The sequence below is a fragment of the Elephas maximus genome, chromosome 4 (assembly GCF_024166365.1).
Source record: "Elephas maximus indicus isolate mEleMax1 chromosome 4, mEleMax1 primary haplotype, whole genome shotgun sequence".
In the NCBI taxonomy this organism is placed as follows: Eukaryota; Metazoa; Chordata; class Mammalia; order Proboscidea; family Elephantidae; genus Elephas; species Elephas maximus.
The window spans coordinates 108,605,857-108,621,971 of NC_064822.1; the positions used below are offsets into that span (position 1 = coordinate 108,605,857).

At 46.6% G+C, this 16,115-nt stretch overlaps 1 protein-coding gene across 1 annotated transcript; it reads left to right on the top strand.

The window, feature by feature from the left end:
- Nucleotides 1–11,240: 11,240 nt before the first annotated feature.
- On the top strand, nt 11,241–15,401 carry IGFBP6 (insulin like growth factor binding protein 6). The gene is made up of 4 exons (XM_049883237.1): nt 11,241–11,807; nt 13,951–14,090; nt 14,316–14,435; nt 15,043–15,401. The coding sequence occupies exons 1-4, from the start codon at nt 11,486–11,488 to the stop codon at nt 15,163–15,165; spliced, it is 705 nt and encodes a 234-aa protein (XP_049739194.1). The 5' UTR covers nt 11,241–11,485; the 3' UTR covers nt 15,166–15,401.
- The last annotated feature ends 714 nt before the right edge of the window (nt 15,402–16,115 follow it).

Sequence of the window (16,115 nt, forward strand, 5' to 3'; positions counted from 1 at the left end):
AATTGACATAAAATAGACTGTACATATTTAAGGTATAAAATTTAATGTTATGTACGCACCCATGAAAACGTCTCCACAATCAAGATAGTGAATATACCATCGCTCCCAAAAGTTTCCTCATTTTCCTCGTACCCTCCCACCCTCAGGAAACCACTAATTTGCTTTCTCCCTCTAGTGCAGTTTGTATTTTCTATGATCTTATATAAATGGACTCAAGTAGTATGTACTTAGTGTTTTTTGGTGGGGGGAGTCTTCTGGCTTCTGTTACTTGCATAATTATTTTGAAATTCATCCATGTTGTTGTTTGTTTCAATAGTTCATTGAAACAATAGTATGCCACTGTTTGAATATACCACAGTTCATCTATTCACCTGTCAATGGACAGTTGGCTGTTTCCAATTTTTGGCTATGAATATTAATGTACAAGTCTTTGCATAGACATATATTTCATTTTCTCTTGGGTACGTACCTAGGAGTGAAATGGCTGGGTCACATGGTAAATATACGCCTACTTTGGTTACGCCTTATGCCTGTAAGAGTTAAGATCGAGTATCAATTTGGCTGGGCCATGATTTTCATTTAGCAATTATGTAATAATGCAGTTTGGCAGTTGTGTAATGATGTACCTTGGCAGTTATGTAATGATGCATCTGGGAGTTATGTAATGATGTAGTTATCCTCCATTCTGTGATATAATGTAATCACCTCTAGGATGTGCTCTGATGTGATCAGCCAATCAGTTGTAGGGGGAGTTTCCGCAGGGGTGTGGCCTGCATCCAATATATATGGACATTCCGGCAAGGCTCGCCAGCTTTTCCTTGCTTTGGATCCTGTAACCAGTTTATTATCATCTGATCTCTGGTTCTTGGGACTTGAGCCAGTGGCCTGCTGTAATGCCTACTGATCTTGAGATTTACAGCCTGTGAGCCAGCAGCCTGCCACCTGAACTGCTGATCTTGGGTTTGTCAGCCCCTGCAGCTATGTGAGTCAGAAGCCTCCAGCCTGATACCTGATCCACAGACTTGGGACTTGCCAGCTTCTGCAACTATGTCAGCCATTTTCTTGAGAAAAATCTCTTTTTCTCTCTCTCTATGTTGTTGTTATGTGCCGTTGAGTCCGTTCCGACTCCTAGCAACACTATAGGACAGAGTAGAATTGCCCCATAGGGTTTCCAAGGAGCAGCTAGTGGATTCAAACTGCCAACATTTTGGTTGGCAACCATGCTCTTAACCACTGTGCCACCAGGATGCCAATATATATATGTGTATATGTATATATGCATATATACATATACACATACATATATGCTTCACTGGTTTTGATTCCCTAGAGAATCCAGCCTAAGACACTGTTCTCTGAAGTGGTGTATCTGAAGTGGTATATCATTTTGCATTCCCATCAGCAGTGTATGAAAGTTGCAGTTGTTTTACATCCTAACCAACACTTGGTATGGTCACTCTTTTTAATTTTAGCCATTTTTAATAGTCATGTAGTGGTGTTTCATTGAGGTTTTAATTTGTCCTTCCCTGGTGACTAATGATGTTGAGCATCTTTTCACATGCTCGTTTGCCATCCATCTATCTTCTTTGGTGAAGTGTCTGTCTTAGTCATCTAGTGCTGCTGTAACAGAAATACCACAAGTGAATGGCTTTAACAAAGACAAGTTTATGCTCTCACAGTCCAGTAGGCTAGAAGTCCGAATTCAGGGCACAGGCTCCAGAGGAAGGCTTTTTCTCCCTTTCTGTCTGCTCTGGAGTTAGGTCCTTGTCATCAGTCTTCCCTTGGTCTGGGAGCATCTCAGCACAGGAACCTCAGGTCCAAAGGATGCGCTGTGCTCCCGGTGCTGTTTTCTTGGTGGTATGAAGTCACAAACTCTGCTTGCTTCTTTCTCCTTATTATCTCTTGAGAGATAAAAGGTGGTGCAGGCCACACCCCAGGGAAACTCTCTTTACATTGGATCAGGGATGTGACCTGGGTAAAGGTGGTGTTACAATCCCACCCTAATCCTCTTTAACATAAAATTACAGTCACAAAATGGAGGACAACCACAGAGTACTGGGAATCATGACCTAACCAAGTTGATACACACATTTTTGGGGGGACATAATCCAAGACAGTGTCTGTCCAAATTGTTTGCCCATTTAGAATTGGGTTGTTTCTTAATATTGAATTTTGAGACTTCTTTATGTTTTCTAGATTCAAGTCCTTTATCAGATATGTGATTTACAAATGTTTTCTTCCAGTCTGTGGCTTGTCTTTGCATTTTCTTAAGTGTCTTTCAAAGAAAGTTCTTAATCGTGAAGATGTTTGATTTGTTGATTTTTGATATTGTATCATTATTTGGTAATGTATTTAAGAAATCTTTGCCTCACCTGTGATCTCAAAGATTTTCTGCTGTGTTCTCTTCTAGAAGTTTTATGGTTTTACATTTAGGTCTGTGATTCCTTTTTTTTCTTTTTAGCTTTTATTTTTAAATAATTTTTGACTTGCAATAATAGTACATGAGTTCTGTGATCATTAAGCTTATGTGTCTGGGCCATGATTCTCAGTGGTTTGGCAGTTATGATGTAGTTTGGCAGTCATATGATGATGTGATCACTTCCATGATGAGATTTCATATAATCTGATTACCTCCATGATGGGATCTGCTATAAGTAGCCAATCAGTTGAAATGGAATTTCCTTGGGGATGTGGCCTGCATTGAATATATAATAGACTTTCTGGCAAGACTTGTGGGCTTTTGCTTGCTCTGGATCCTACAGCTGGCTCTTGCTTGCTCATCTGACCTCCAGTTCTTAGGACTTGAACTAGCAGCTTACCTGCTGTCTTGCCTGCTGATCTTGGGATTCTTGGATCTTCATAGCCTGTGATCAAGAGCCCTGCTGTTTGACCAGCCGATCTTGGGTTTGCCAGCCCCTGCAGCTATGTGAATCAGGAGAATCCTCTATCCTGACCCATAGACTTGGGACATTCTAGCCTCTACAATTGCATGAGCCATTTCCTTGGTATAAATCCCTCTCTATATATTTATACTCTTTACTGGTTTTACTTCTCTAGACAACCCAGCCTAAGACAAGTTCTATATGCCCTCCACCCAGTTTCTCCTAATCTTAACATCTTACACAGTCAGTACAATTATTGAAAATAGGAGATTAACATTGGCACAATACTGTTAAGTAGTCTACAGACCTTATTAAAATTTCGCCAATTGTTCTGCTAATGTTCTTTTTCTTGTCCAGGATTCAATCCAGGATAACACATTACATTTACTAGCCATAGCTTCTTAATCTTCAATCTGGGACAGTTTTTTGTTTTTTTTTTTTTTGAGAATATAGGCCAGTTGTTTTGTATAATGTCCCTCAATTTTGGTTTATGTGATGTGTGCTCATGATTAGATTGAGATTATGCAATGAAAAAAATCTTTATTGAGATCTATAGTTCATTTTGATTTAATTTTTTAATATGGTGTTAGGTATGGGTCAAAGTCCTTTTTTTTTTTTTTTAACATATGGATATCCAATTGTTCCATCAGCATTTGTTGAAAAGATTATCCTTTCTCACTGAATTTCCTTTGCACATTTGTCAAAAATCAGTTGACAACATATGTGTAGGTCTATTTCTGGACTCCAATCTGTTCTATTTATCTATTCATCCATCTTTATGTTTTGATTACAGTAGTTTGATTACTGTACTTTATAATAAGTTTTGAGATCAGGTAGTGTAAGTCCTCCCACTTGGCTTGGGCTATTCCAGGTTCTTTGCATTTCCATATGAGAAAATCAATTTGACAATTTCTACAAAAAAGCCTGCTGAGATTTTAGCTGGGATTATACTGAATCTATTGATTAATTTAAGGGGGAATTGATCTTTTAACAATACGGAGTTTTTCTGATCCATTAACATGGTATATCACTCCATTTATAAAGGTCTTCTTTAATTTCTCAGGAACATCTTGTAGTTTTCAGTGTGCAAATCTTTTGTCAGATTTATCCCCCAGAAATGCATTTTTTAATGTTATTGTAAACATTATTTTTTAATTTCAATTTCCAATTGTTTGTGGCTGGTGTATAGAAATACAATTGATTTTTGTATATTGATTGTGAATATATTTGATTTTGATGTGTTAAATTTCATTGCTATCTCCCTAAACTTCCTCTGGTTGTTTGACATTAAATTCTAGGCTTTCAGGCTATAACTTATGGAGAAAAAAGTAATACTTACTGTATCAACTGATGTTTTATCCACAGCCCAGGATGCTGTCCTTAACAGCTGTATCAGGGATAGACTATGGAAGGGCACAGCTGGCCTGTCCAGAAGTGTAGGAACCCAGCGCCAGGTTGCCTGTGGGAAGAGCTCAGGCTTTAAGGCTTAGGGTATTTTCATAGCTCAGGAAGAAGTGAAAGTCTAGTCTTTCCATGACTTGCAAGGGATCTTTTATCTGTAATTTCATTAACTCTTTTGTAATTTCTTTCCTTTTACATTTTGTACTATTTATCATAATAATATATTTCTTGTGTTTGTTCCTTACCCTGCCCCCAACATAAAGCAACACTTCCTTTTACTTGCCTTAAAACAACCTCTCTTGGGCTCTAGAAATTACGGCCAGTTCGAACAGCTAGGAAATTTAGTAAACAAGTGTGTATTTAACTTATTTAAACCCTTAATATTTTTCTACTCCATGAAAGTTTCTGTGTTACAGTAAAAAAAAAAGCATGGAACTTGGAATTCAGCAGATCTCACCATCTAGCTCTGTGGCCTTTGGCAAGTTATTTAGCATCTCTGAATATGCCTTCTTATCTACTTATCTACTCTGTAAGTTAGGGATTATATTGGAACATTGTGAGAAAAATAAATAAGCATTCAGTGAACTGGAGTTGAATCTGAATGTCTCTGCCTGCTGTTCAGATTAGAGCACCTTCATCTGTTTGGTTAGCTCTCACAGGCTGGTACTTCCACCACACTGAAACATTGACTTTCGCTGGATCTTTTCCAGTACAATGAGGCCTTCCAAAGCACAGAGTTCCTACTGTAAATACAACAGCCTTGAACCAGAATAGGATAATTCATTTGATAAATATTGAGATAGAAGGTAATGAGAATGATGTTAACACCTCACTGTGAGCCAGGAACTTTGCTAGGCACTTCATTCATTCATTAGAGAAACATTGAGTGCCTACCATATACATCAGCTGAATTATCCCTAACACTCATAAAAGTCCTGCAAAGCAGGTATTGCTACCCCCACTTTGCAGAGGGAACATAGAGGACATGGCCCCTGTCCTAAACAAGGTCATAAACCAGTTAAAAGTAGATAAGACACAGCATATGAAAAGCTGCTAGGAAAAGACAAACATGCAATGTTAAGAAAAGATGTATGATGAGCAGCATTACATGATTATTAGACACTACCTGGAACTCTTTCCATCATTCTGCTCCCTCACAAACACCTACTCCTCCAAGAATCAACCAAAGTATCACCTCTGTGAAACCTTCTCTGATTCTTCCAGGCAAACTTAAGTTCTCCTTCCTCTGTGTTCATTTGGCTCTTTATCCCTCTTATCCTTATATAGTGTCATTGTCTGTATGCCTGCCTGTTTTCCCCATAGACTGTGAGCTTCTTGGAATCAGGATAAATAGTCTCACTCAGTTTCAACCACAGCTTAAAATTTTGAATAAATATTACAGAATAAATGGTTGGAGAAGAAGGGGAAGACTAAGTGTGTGGTCATGAGTAAAAGTTTAGAGTTGTGAATTCAAAGAGCATATTTGATCAAGGGAGGGTAGTTTTTATAAGGTAATAATAGGGGTTATAAAACTAGCAAGTTAAAATCTAAGGATTTGGACTTGATACTGAAGATAACAGGGAGTCATTGAAGGTTTCTGAGCAGGGGAGATATATGCTTTATTTTCATTTCAGAAAGAATAGTCTAAGTACAGAGTAAAAATCAAAACCAAACCTGTTGCTGTCGAGTCATTTCCGACTCATAGCAACCCTATAGGACAGAGTAGAACTGCCCCATAGGGTTTCCAAGGCTGTAAATCTTTACGGGAGCAGACTGCCACATCTTTCTCCCTCGGAGTGACTGATGGATTCAAATGGTCAACCTTCCAGTTAGCAGCTGAGTGCTTAACCACTGCACTGCCAGGGCTCCTTAAGTAAGGAGCAGTGTCTGAAAACTGGGCAGGCAGTACGTAGGAAGCTATCATTATGGTCCAGATGAAAAACAGTGAGAACTGGGACCATCAGGATAGATTTAGAAATGAAAAACTGAAAGGCCAGGTGGGGAAACCTTTAAGAGGGATTGACCAACAGGAATAGGTGATTTTGTGAGGAAAGAAGAAAGAGTTAAGGATGACTGGGAAACTGATGAGACCACTGGCCAAAACAGGGAAGCAGAGGAATGGTTTGTGGGGAAGATGATGAGTACGGTTTTAGATCAGTGGCAATACTGGGGTGTGTGTCACCCAGTGTGGTAACTCATGGTATCACCACCCCTCATGGTTCTCCTCCCCATACCAGACCATACAGAATCCTTTTAAATGTTTTTTGTACTAGTGTTACTCATAAATTGTAATTCCCGTATATCACTCCTTCTTTGCCTTTAATTACTACCTCATTCTCAAAAATGTTATTCATATAGGTTCACAGATGCTAATTACCACAATATTGTAGCTAAAATACCAGAAAATTTGACAGAATCAGTGACTATAAAAACACAGGCAGCAATGAAAACAACAGTGTGTGCTTGTAGCTCCCGAAAGACGAAACTACATGGTTGGAAGCCTCATTGTAATTGGGTAATAATGACAGCTCTGACTGGAGTGCATTAGAAGATTCAAAGAGTAAATTAGCATAGAGTTTTAGTCTTGTAGGTATATTGATACACGTAAGCTGGGTTTATGAAAAATGTTTTTGTTGTATTGTAACTAACTACAGGGATTTTTAATAGTCATTTTGGTGTCACTCTATCTGACAGCGTCACCCAGTGCAGTCCCCACCCCCAGCACCCCTCCAGTGATGCCACTGCTTTAGATGTGTTGAATTTGACATAATGGCAGGCTCAACTAGGACCTTAAGAAAGGTGTTCTGGTTTATTTCCCATATTTGTCTTTCTGAAGCCCAGTATTCCAATAGCCATTTTGGCCATGACCATACATTACGGGCTCAGAATTTAACCATAGATTCCACGTGGAATGGCCCTTTTCCAAGTCTGAGTAAACACGTTTAAAATCCCTTGAGAGTGACAACCCACACCCAGGAAGAGGCAGATACAGACCTTTTGGAGATGGATTTGCCTAGATATTCAAGCAGATGCTTCTAAACAGAGACCTCCAACAACATTTCCAAAGATGATTAGGAGGCTGTGAAGTAAAGAAGATGACAGAGAGGCAGGAGAGAGGGACACAGAGGGCTCAAGTTAGACCTGAGTTTACATCCCTGCTCCACAACTTACTAGCTATATGATCTCTTTTGAAGCCTCAGTGCTCTGATATATAGAAATGGAAATAAAAATAGCACCCACCTTGTAAACTGATAGCCCAAAAAAAAACCCATTGCCGCCTAGTTGATTCTGCCTCATAGTGACCCTACAGGACAAAGCAGAACTTCCCTATTGGGTTTCCAAGGCTGTAATCTTTATTTGGAAACCCTGGGGGCGTAGTGGTTAAGTGCTAGGGCTGCTAACCAAAGGGTCAGCGGTTTAAATCAGCCAGGTGCTCCTCGGAAACTCTATGGGGCAGTTCTACTCTGACCTATAGGGTCACTATGAGTCGGAATCGACTCGACGGCACTGGGTTTGGTTTTGGTTTTTTTAATCTTCACTTATTGTACTTTAGATGAAGGTTTACAGAGCAAACTAGTTTCTCATTAAACTATTAATACACATATTGTTTTTTTGACATTGGTTACCAACCCCACAACATGTTAACACTCTCCCCTTCTCGACCTTGGGTTCCCCATTACCAGCTTTCCTATCCCCTCCTGCCTTCTAGTCCTTGCCTCTGGGCTGGTGTGTCCATTTAGTCTCATTTTGTTTTATTGGCCTGTCTAATCTTTGGCTTAAGGGTAAACCTCAGGAATGACTTCTTTACTGAGCTATAAGGGGGTCCAGGGGCCGTACTCTCAGGGTTTCTCCAGTCTCTGTCAGATCAGCAAGTCTGGTCTTTTTGTGTGTATGTGATTTAGAATTTTGTTCTACATTTTCCCCAAGCTCTGCCTGGGACCTGCTATTGTGATCCCTGTCAGAGCAGCTGGTGGTGTTAACCAGCCACCACCTAGTTGTGCTGGACTCAGTCTGGTGGCGGCTGTGATAATTGTGGTCCATTTGTCTTTTGGACTAATCTTTCCCTTGTGTCTTTGCTTTTCTTCATCCTCCCTTATTCCAAATGGGCTGATGAGACCAATGGAGTATCCTAGATAGCCGCTCACAGGCTTTTAAGACCCCATACACTACTCACCAGAGTAGAATGTAGAACATTTTCTTTATAAACCATGTGCCAGTTGAGCTAGATGTTTCCTAAGACCATGGTCCTCACAGCCCTCAGCCCAGTAACTTGGTCCCTCAGGGAGTGGAGTTTGGATGTGTCTACGGAGCTTGCATGACCTTGTCCAAGATTTAATCTTTAAGAAAGTAGAGCAGCTTTGCGGAGCAGCTGGTGGGTTCAAACCCCTAACCTTTCAGTTAGCAGCTGAGTTCTTAACCACTGCTCTACCAGGGCTCTTTTGCAAAACTGATAGTGAAGATTAAATGTATTTAGCCCAGTTCTTGACATATAGAAAGTATTCAATAATGTAAGCTGTTATTATTATCAGATTACAGAAACCAAAGGCTGGAGAGACCAGCTGAGATTATCACAACAGTTCCCACAGAGTCCACAGCAGACTAAAATGCTTTACGATGTGATCATTGATCCTCCACTCTTGGTCTTTCTGTTTGTGGGCTGCACTACCAACTTGTCTCTTCTGAGACTCAGAGCTCAAATGGGCCAACTAAGGCCCTCTCCTCCACTGCTGGCTCTCAAAAGAAAATCAGCACCTGGGGTGCCACGGATTTGGAGGGGTGGGCTGGGGGTGAGGGATGCAGAGCACAAGGGATCGGTAGAACAGAGTGTAACTTGCGAGAGGAGGAGGAAGTCCTGGCAGAGGCCTGTTCTCAGCCCTGGCAGAAGCTTCTCAGCCAATTCTGCTCTCAGGAAGAGGCCAGACAGTCTTAGAGGCATGTGGACCACGGCCCACACTCTGTCCTGAGTACTTACTATGTGCTTCAGTTCCCTGTCCTGGATACTGACACGGAGGGCATCCCAAAGGGAGGAAAAACAGAGTTCAAGAGTCTCAGTCTGTAAGGAGAGTGATGTTCAGCACTGATGGACACCTAACTCTGGACATCTATGCTGGGTGGGGGGGGGTGGGAAAAAGGGAAGCGCAATGCTGGGTGGTGGGTGGTACTGGGCTGTGCAGCCCAGCTTAGACTGCAGGGAGGGGTGGGACTGGGCAGGTGGGAGCAGTGAGGAGAGGGAATTTGTATGATTTCTGGTGATGTGTTGATAGGGGGAGAGGAAGCAGTGGTGGGTGTTTGAGGCAAGCGGAGTTCTGAGCTTTCTCTGCAGTGTAGCCCACAAAGGAAGAGGACAAATAAATTAAAAAAGCCAAACTGGCATCCTGCAGGGAACTCTCCCATCTCCTCCCCATCTTAACTTCAACTTCCCACAGACCTTTCCATCTCATTGGAGCAACAAACTGAAACACTGAGAAAGGTCCTAGTCAGAACCATGCTCAGGGCAAAACAAACAGTGATAAGGGATTGGGGACGGGAACTGGACTCTCCATCATGGAGTCAGAGCTTGGGGCAGGAGGTCGAAGAGCCTTGGCACAGGAGAGCCTGCCCCGGCGACTTGCCTCCTCCTGCCTGGTCCAATCTTCAGCAGTATTTCAGGGCTATGGGAAGACACAGCTTCCCAAACACTGGTCCTAGGGTCCCAGGATACTCCCCCTGGGGGCAGGGAAGGTGCTGGAAGTGAGGTTCTTTTTATTTTGTATTTATCTAAAAGTTCAGGGAGCCCTTGCTGACATTCTTGCTTGGGGGCCCAGAATTTAAACTTAGTCACTGTCCAGAGCCCTTGTTTTAGGAAAGAATGAGATGGCCGTTGCATAACCCAGAGCTGGGAGGGTGTGGGTTGCTGAAGAAAATGGTCCTCTTCCGAGGAGGCTCCATTAGGAGTGCTGGGGATGGGCGGGGCACTGCCTGGGGAAGGGCCATCTGGAGCGGGGGAGGCAGACCAGTGACGCCAAGGCAGGCGAGCCAGCAGACAGAAACGCCCGGACCAGCTCTCCTTCTGGAGGAGGCTCCCCCCAGCTGTCCCCTGCCCCTGCCCCTGCCCCTGCCCCTGCCCCTGCCCCTGGGGCTGGAGGAGGAAAGTGGTCGCTTTAAAGGCAGCACAGACTGATGAATCCAGAAAACCCAATAGATGATAATTGAGGATGGGAGACGACATGTGGAGGAGAGGAATGGAGGGGAGGGCTGACCTGGATGGAGGGCCCGGTGAGGTCTGTTCTCAGCCACTATTCCCAAGAGCCCTCCGAGTACGGGCTCCTCTAACTAAACTTTTGCGCCTCCCGCATAATTTCAGCTGGTCAACTCCCCCCTTTCCTCAGCTCCCAGGTGCTCAGCCAGCTCTCACGTTGCATGGTCACCCTCCCCAATCCTTGCAGACTCAAAATGCCAGGGTTTCCTACAGTTCATCCAAGGTGTATTCCTCCCCAGCCTCTTCCCCTTTCATCGCTTACTTCCCCAGCCCCTTCTATTATCTTATCCGAGACTCATGCCGTTTTCCGCAGACTCCCTTCTCAGGGATCCTTTCTCTTGCCCCTTCCCCAGTTTTGCCCCTCCTCTCCTTGGTATACTTTCTCCCATCAGAAGTAGTTTCTCCCAAGACCCCCAGCCCCATTACCCCTCATCCGGTCTTTTCTCTCTGCCTTCCTATTGGCCCACTCCCTCTCATGATTCCCACACACCATCCCTTCTCAATTCACTTTTAGCCCCCATCTCCGCCCTCCCCACCGGAGTGCTGCAATCCTTTCACCTTCCTTCACAAACACGCTGACTGGATTCCAGGTTTTCCTCTTCATCCAACTCCCGGCCTCCCCTTCCTACACCCCTCCCCACCCACAGTCTCTCCAGCCAGCTGTCCAGCTCCCAAATTCCGGGAGAGATTCCCAGGAACAAAGCAAGAAAAATCAGAGCCATTTGGAAAGTAAACAGAAACTGAGAAGCGAGGGGGGAGAAAAGAGCTGGGAGGACCCAGGTGGAGGGGGGGCCTCTCCAGTCCCACCCAGTTTAGCGAATGCCCCTGATTCCCCCTCCCCCTTCACCTGGCTCTTAAAGGGCCCGGCCCCTGACCGGCTGCTACTTAAGGCAGAGGGGCGGCGGCGGGCAGCAGCTGCGCTTCGCCTGCTCTGGGAGGAGTGGACTGGGCAAAAAACCTGGCCATGACCCCCCATAGGCTGCTGCCACTACTGCTAACTCTGCTGCTTGCTGCCCGCCCAGGAGGCGCCTTGGCACGGTGCCCAGGCTGCGGGCAGGGGGCGCAGGCGGGCTGTCCAGGGGGCTGCATGGAGGAGGATGGGGAGCTGCCAGCGGAAGAGTGTGCGGAAGCTGGGGGCTGCCTTCGGAGGGAGGGGGAGCAGTGCGGGGTCTATACTCCTAACTGCGCCCCAGGACTGCAATGCCAGCCGCCCGAGGAAGAAGAAGCACCTCTGCGGGCGCTGCTGTTGGGCCGGGGCCGCTGCCGCCGGGCCCGCGCGCCCTCGGGTGAGTCCGCGTCCTGCCCCGCCCACGTAAGACCCGCATCTCTTCCGGCCGGGTACCGGAGAGAGATGGAGGCGAATAGCGCTGCAGACGTCTGGGTCCTGGGCGTTGACACCTCCTTCCCGACCCCGGGATAGGAGAGCCTTTGGGGATAGGAGAGCACTTGGCAAGGGCGCCAAGTGCAGAGAGCAGCTAGGAGGCTGGGGTACAGCCGAGAAAGCTGGGGATAAAGCAGGAAGATGTCTAAGCGCTCCGGTTCTTTTATGCCCCTTACGTAAAGGGCAGATGGGATGGAGGGTTTCAGGACCAGCCCAGATGCCCCAGCAGGCCCAGCTCCTTCAGCTCTAGACCCCCACTTTGGAAAAGACCCAGATGTTGTTCCCATCTTCTTGAAAAGGGAATGAAGGGGGCCCCAGAACCCAAATCCAGCACAATTGGGAAATGTCTTCTCCTCTCAATACCAGAGTGTCCAAAGCACCTGGACATCGGTCTGGTCTAGAACAGAAGATGCCCCAAGCCCAGAGTTGTTCCAAACTGGACTAGAGACAGAGGGCAGGTCCTGGAAACCCTGGGGGAGGGGACTAGAGGTGGGGAAAGAGGGCATCTGCCCCCTCAGGGTTATGAGTTTAACCTGATCAGAACCCTCTACTCCACCCACCCCATCCATCTCACCCTACCCCAGGGAGGAGAATAGAAGGCTGAGTCACTGGGTGGGTGGGACAGAAGTGAGTCAGCACCCAAAAGATGGGGGGCGTCAGGGAGATGGGGAGGGTAGGAATGCAAACTGCACCCACCCTAAAGGCACTTGAGCTCCTGGCTATTCAGTGGACCAAAAACCCACTGGCGTGGAGTCAATTCCGACTCATAGCGACCCTATAGAACAGAGTAGAACTGCCCCATAGAGCCTCCAAGGAGCGCCTGTCGGATTGAAACTGCCGACCTTTTGGTTAGCAGCCGTAGCATTTAACCACTATGCCACCAGGGTTTCCATTCAATGGAAGGAACGGGAAATTCGCTTGGAGTTTCTTTCAATCCCAAATGCCTGGGTACAGGCTGCTGGGGGTCCTCCTAGAAGGCATGGTCTGGGTGGGACAGAGAAGGGAGGCATGGTTGGGTGCTGAAAGGACAGAATGAGAGGCAAGGTCTGAGGAGTGTGGGGTGCCAGGATTGCAGAGGAAATGGCTCTTCAAATGGGAGCAACTGTCTAGATTTGAGGGCTGCGGACCTGAGCAGAGCTTGTGTTTGGGCACAGAGAAGGAGAGAAGATCTCTCCAGGAGTCATAAGGATCTAATTTTACAGCTGAGGCAAATTTCAAGCATGTACCTGCTCCCCTCACTGCCATTCCAAGCCCTCACTTCCTTACCCCACACCCAGCCCTGAGTTCTCTCAGGCCCCCTCAACCCCGGGTCTGAAACTTTCTCCAAAGCCAGGAACAGCCTGTAGGTTGGAAGCGCCTCACTCCTTGCATCTTTGCAACCTACCCCTTCAGCCCACCCTGGTTAAGGGCTGAATCCCACATGTTCCTGGGACTACTGGGCTTGAAGTGGGCTGAGCCACAGGGGACCTGAAGGGAGAGGCCCCACTACAATGCCCCAGAAGTAACCACATCTCAGGCCTGGGAGGGGTGAGCTGAGTCATAACAGGGTCACATCGGGGACACACATTCCACTTAGGTCCCTGCTGACCCCCTCCCACATCTGTTGCTCTTCTGCCCCATCTCCCTGGCTTGGCGCACCCCCTGCTGGTCCCTGTTGGAACAGCTAGGTCTTCTCACCAGAAACCCAAGGCCTCCCAATAACCAATATTTGTTATTGGTTCTTCAATTTTTGCTTCGCAAAATGTTTTGTTATTTGTTCTTCAATTTTTGCTTTCCAAAATGTGTCTTCCTTATACACCTTAAAACTACTCTTTGGATATTTCCAAGAAGCGTAACATCACCATTTGTGAGAAAATGAAACCGAGGCCAGGATAAGCTAGCAGCGGAGCCAAGTGCTAACCCCTCACTTTTTCTACTACTCCACAAGGCACTCTCTTTATCCCACTTCAGCAGGCAGGGGTGGGTAAGGCTCTTCTCCACTTGGCTCTGTTCTCAGCATCTGGCCTCATTTCTAGCCTCTTCTTTCCCCATTCCTCATGTGGCTGTAGGGGAGAATCATAAGGACAGCAAACCCCAAGCAGGGGCCACCCGCTCACAGGACGTGAACCGCAGAGACCAAGAGAGGAATCTGGGGACTTCTACCACTCCGTCTCGGCCTAATCCTGGGGGTGTACAAGATACAGAGATGGTGCGTTGGAGGCGGCCAGGGAGCAGGAGAGGTGGGGGGCCCTGGGGACTCCCATCTGAGACTGTTCCCTTGGGCAGAGGCAATGCTGGTGTGCATTGCCCAGAAGCACAGCTGTCTGTCCTTTCTGTCCATTGTCTGTCCTGGTAGCCTGGCCGGTGGGGCCAATGGGCTGTGCAGTGGTGTTAGGCTGGGGTGGGTCTAAGCTGCCTGCCCTCCCTTTCTAAGGGCCCGTGCCGAAGACATCTGGACTCAGTGCTGCAGCAACTCCAGACTGAGGTCTTCCGAGGGTCTCACACCCTCTATGTGCCTAATTGTGACCATCGAGGCTTCTATCGGAAGCGGCAGGTGAGGCCACTCTTCTGCTGCCCTTGCTCCACCAGTGCAAGGCTTCTGCGGGGAGGGGGGGAGCTGGCAGAGGGGACGTGGTTACAAAGTTGCCTAAATAAGACACTGCCCCTGCCTTAAGGATCTGACAACTTTAAGACCCATAGAAACTGTAAAGAATAACCAACTATACAGTGCAGTAGAGGAGTTAAACTGCATAAGGACTGGCCTGACTCACTGGTTCTCCAGTTTGAGATGCATCGGAATCACCTGGAGAGCTTGTTCATGCCAGATTGCTGGACCCCGTTGCAGAGTTTCTGATTGTATCAGTCTGGAGTGGAGCTGAGAATCTGCATTTCTAGCAAGTTCCCTGAGGATGCTGAGGCTATTGGTTTGGGGACCACACTTGAAGAACTACTGTTCTGGCCTAGAAGAATGGGTATAATTTAGCGAGTGGAGAAGAGGGGAACCAAGGGATGAGAATCCAATGGGCTTCACTGTCCTGAGGGAACTCTCAGAAGTTCCTCAGACCCAAGGGCCCATGGCTTGTGCCCAACTCAGGGGTCCCATTTTACCTCTTCTGCTGGAAGCTTCAGGCCTCATCTGATCTGTGTGCTTCTCTCCCCAGTGCCGCTCCTCCCAGGGCCAGCGCAGAGGTCCCTGCTGGTGTGTGGATCGGATGGGCCAACCCCTGCCGGGGCCAAAGGACAGCAACGGAAGCACCCCCTGTCCCAACGGGAGCAGCGGCTGAGGCAGGGTGGAGGGCTGCAGGGCCATGGGCAGAATCATGGAGGTGTCATCTTGGGTTATTTATTGAGTGATGAGTAACTCAGGGGCCCTGAGCCCCACATCCCACCTTAGGCCCTGTCCCATTGTCCCTGTCACCCCGGGACCTCACACAGTCACTGGTGGAAAGATTGTTGGTATTGGCTTGGGTGTTAATAAAGCTGTGTTGGGAGTCTCTGGCCTATGTCTCTGTGTTCACCTCTCATATTTCTGGAGTCTCTGGCCTTCTCTTTAACCCCATTCCAACTGCTTCCACCCACAGCATCTCTCCTTTCCTGTGGACCACCTTCATTCCTTACTGCTGAGCTTGAACCCAGGAGACAGCCATTGGTAGAGGCTTCAAGCCATCAAACCTCACTTATCCACTAGGGAGTGGGGGGCAGTAGGTGGAGGGAGGGGAGACCCTGAGGTCGTGGCCTCGAGCTTAATGTTGTGACCTGGTCTCTAACACTGATCTTTGAACACAGAGGGAGGGGAAGGATTAATAGTTAATCTCCAGCACAAACCCAGCAAAGAGGAACTCTGAAATCCCTTACCCTTCTGCTATTTCCTACTAAAAAGGGAGAAATTATTTATTGAACTCCTCCCTTGGACCAGGCCCTGGACCATGTGCTTTTACCTGTGCTCACAGTAACCTTTTGAGGTAGGAATTCTTGCACCCATTTTTCAGAGGAGTAAACTGTGGCTCAGAAAGTTTGGACTGCTTCCCAAAATGACACAGCCAGTAAATGGTAGAGGGAGGATTTGAATTTGAATCTGGTTTTTCCATACACGACAATACTTAGCATTCCCAAGGTGCTGAATAAGCGTTTGTTTTGTCTCCTTTCTGCCTACATGCTAACCCAAGCAGGTGTAGGAAAGAACTAACATTCAGAGGCCCTGACACCCAATAATTCCTGGAGGGGCCGGAGCACC

Excerpts from the sequence above, each read along its gene's own strand:
- IGFBP6 (XM_049883237.1), top strand. The coding sequence starts at position 11,486 with ATGACCCCCCATAGGCTGCTGCCACTACTGCTAACTCTGCTGCTTGCT. Across the intron at positions 11,808-13,950 it reads CCGGGCCCGCGCGCCCTCGG|GGGAGAATCATAAGGACAGC; the intron begins GTGAGTCCGCGT and ends ATGTGGCTGTAG. Across the intron at positions 14,436-15,042 it reads GCTTCTATCGGAAGCGGCAG|TGCCGCTCCTCCCAGGGCCA; the intron begins GTGAGGCCACTC and ends TTCTCTCCCCAG.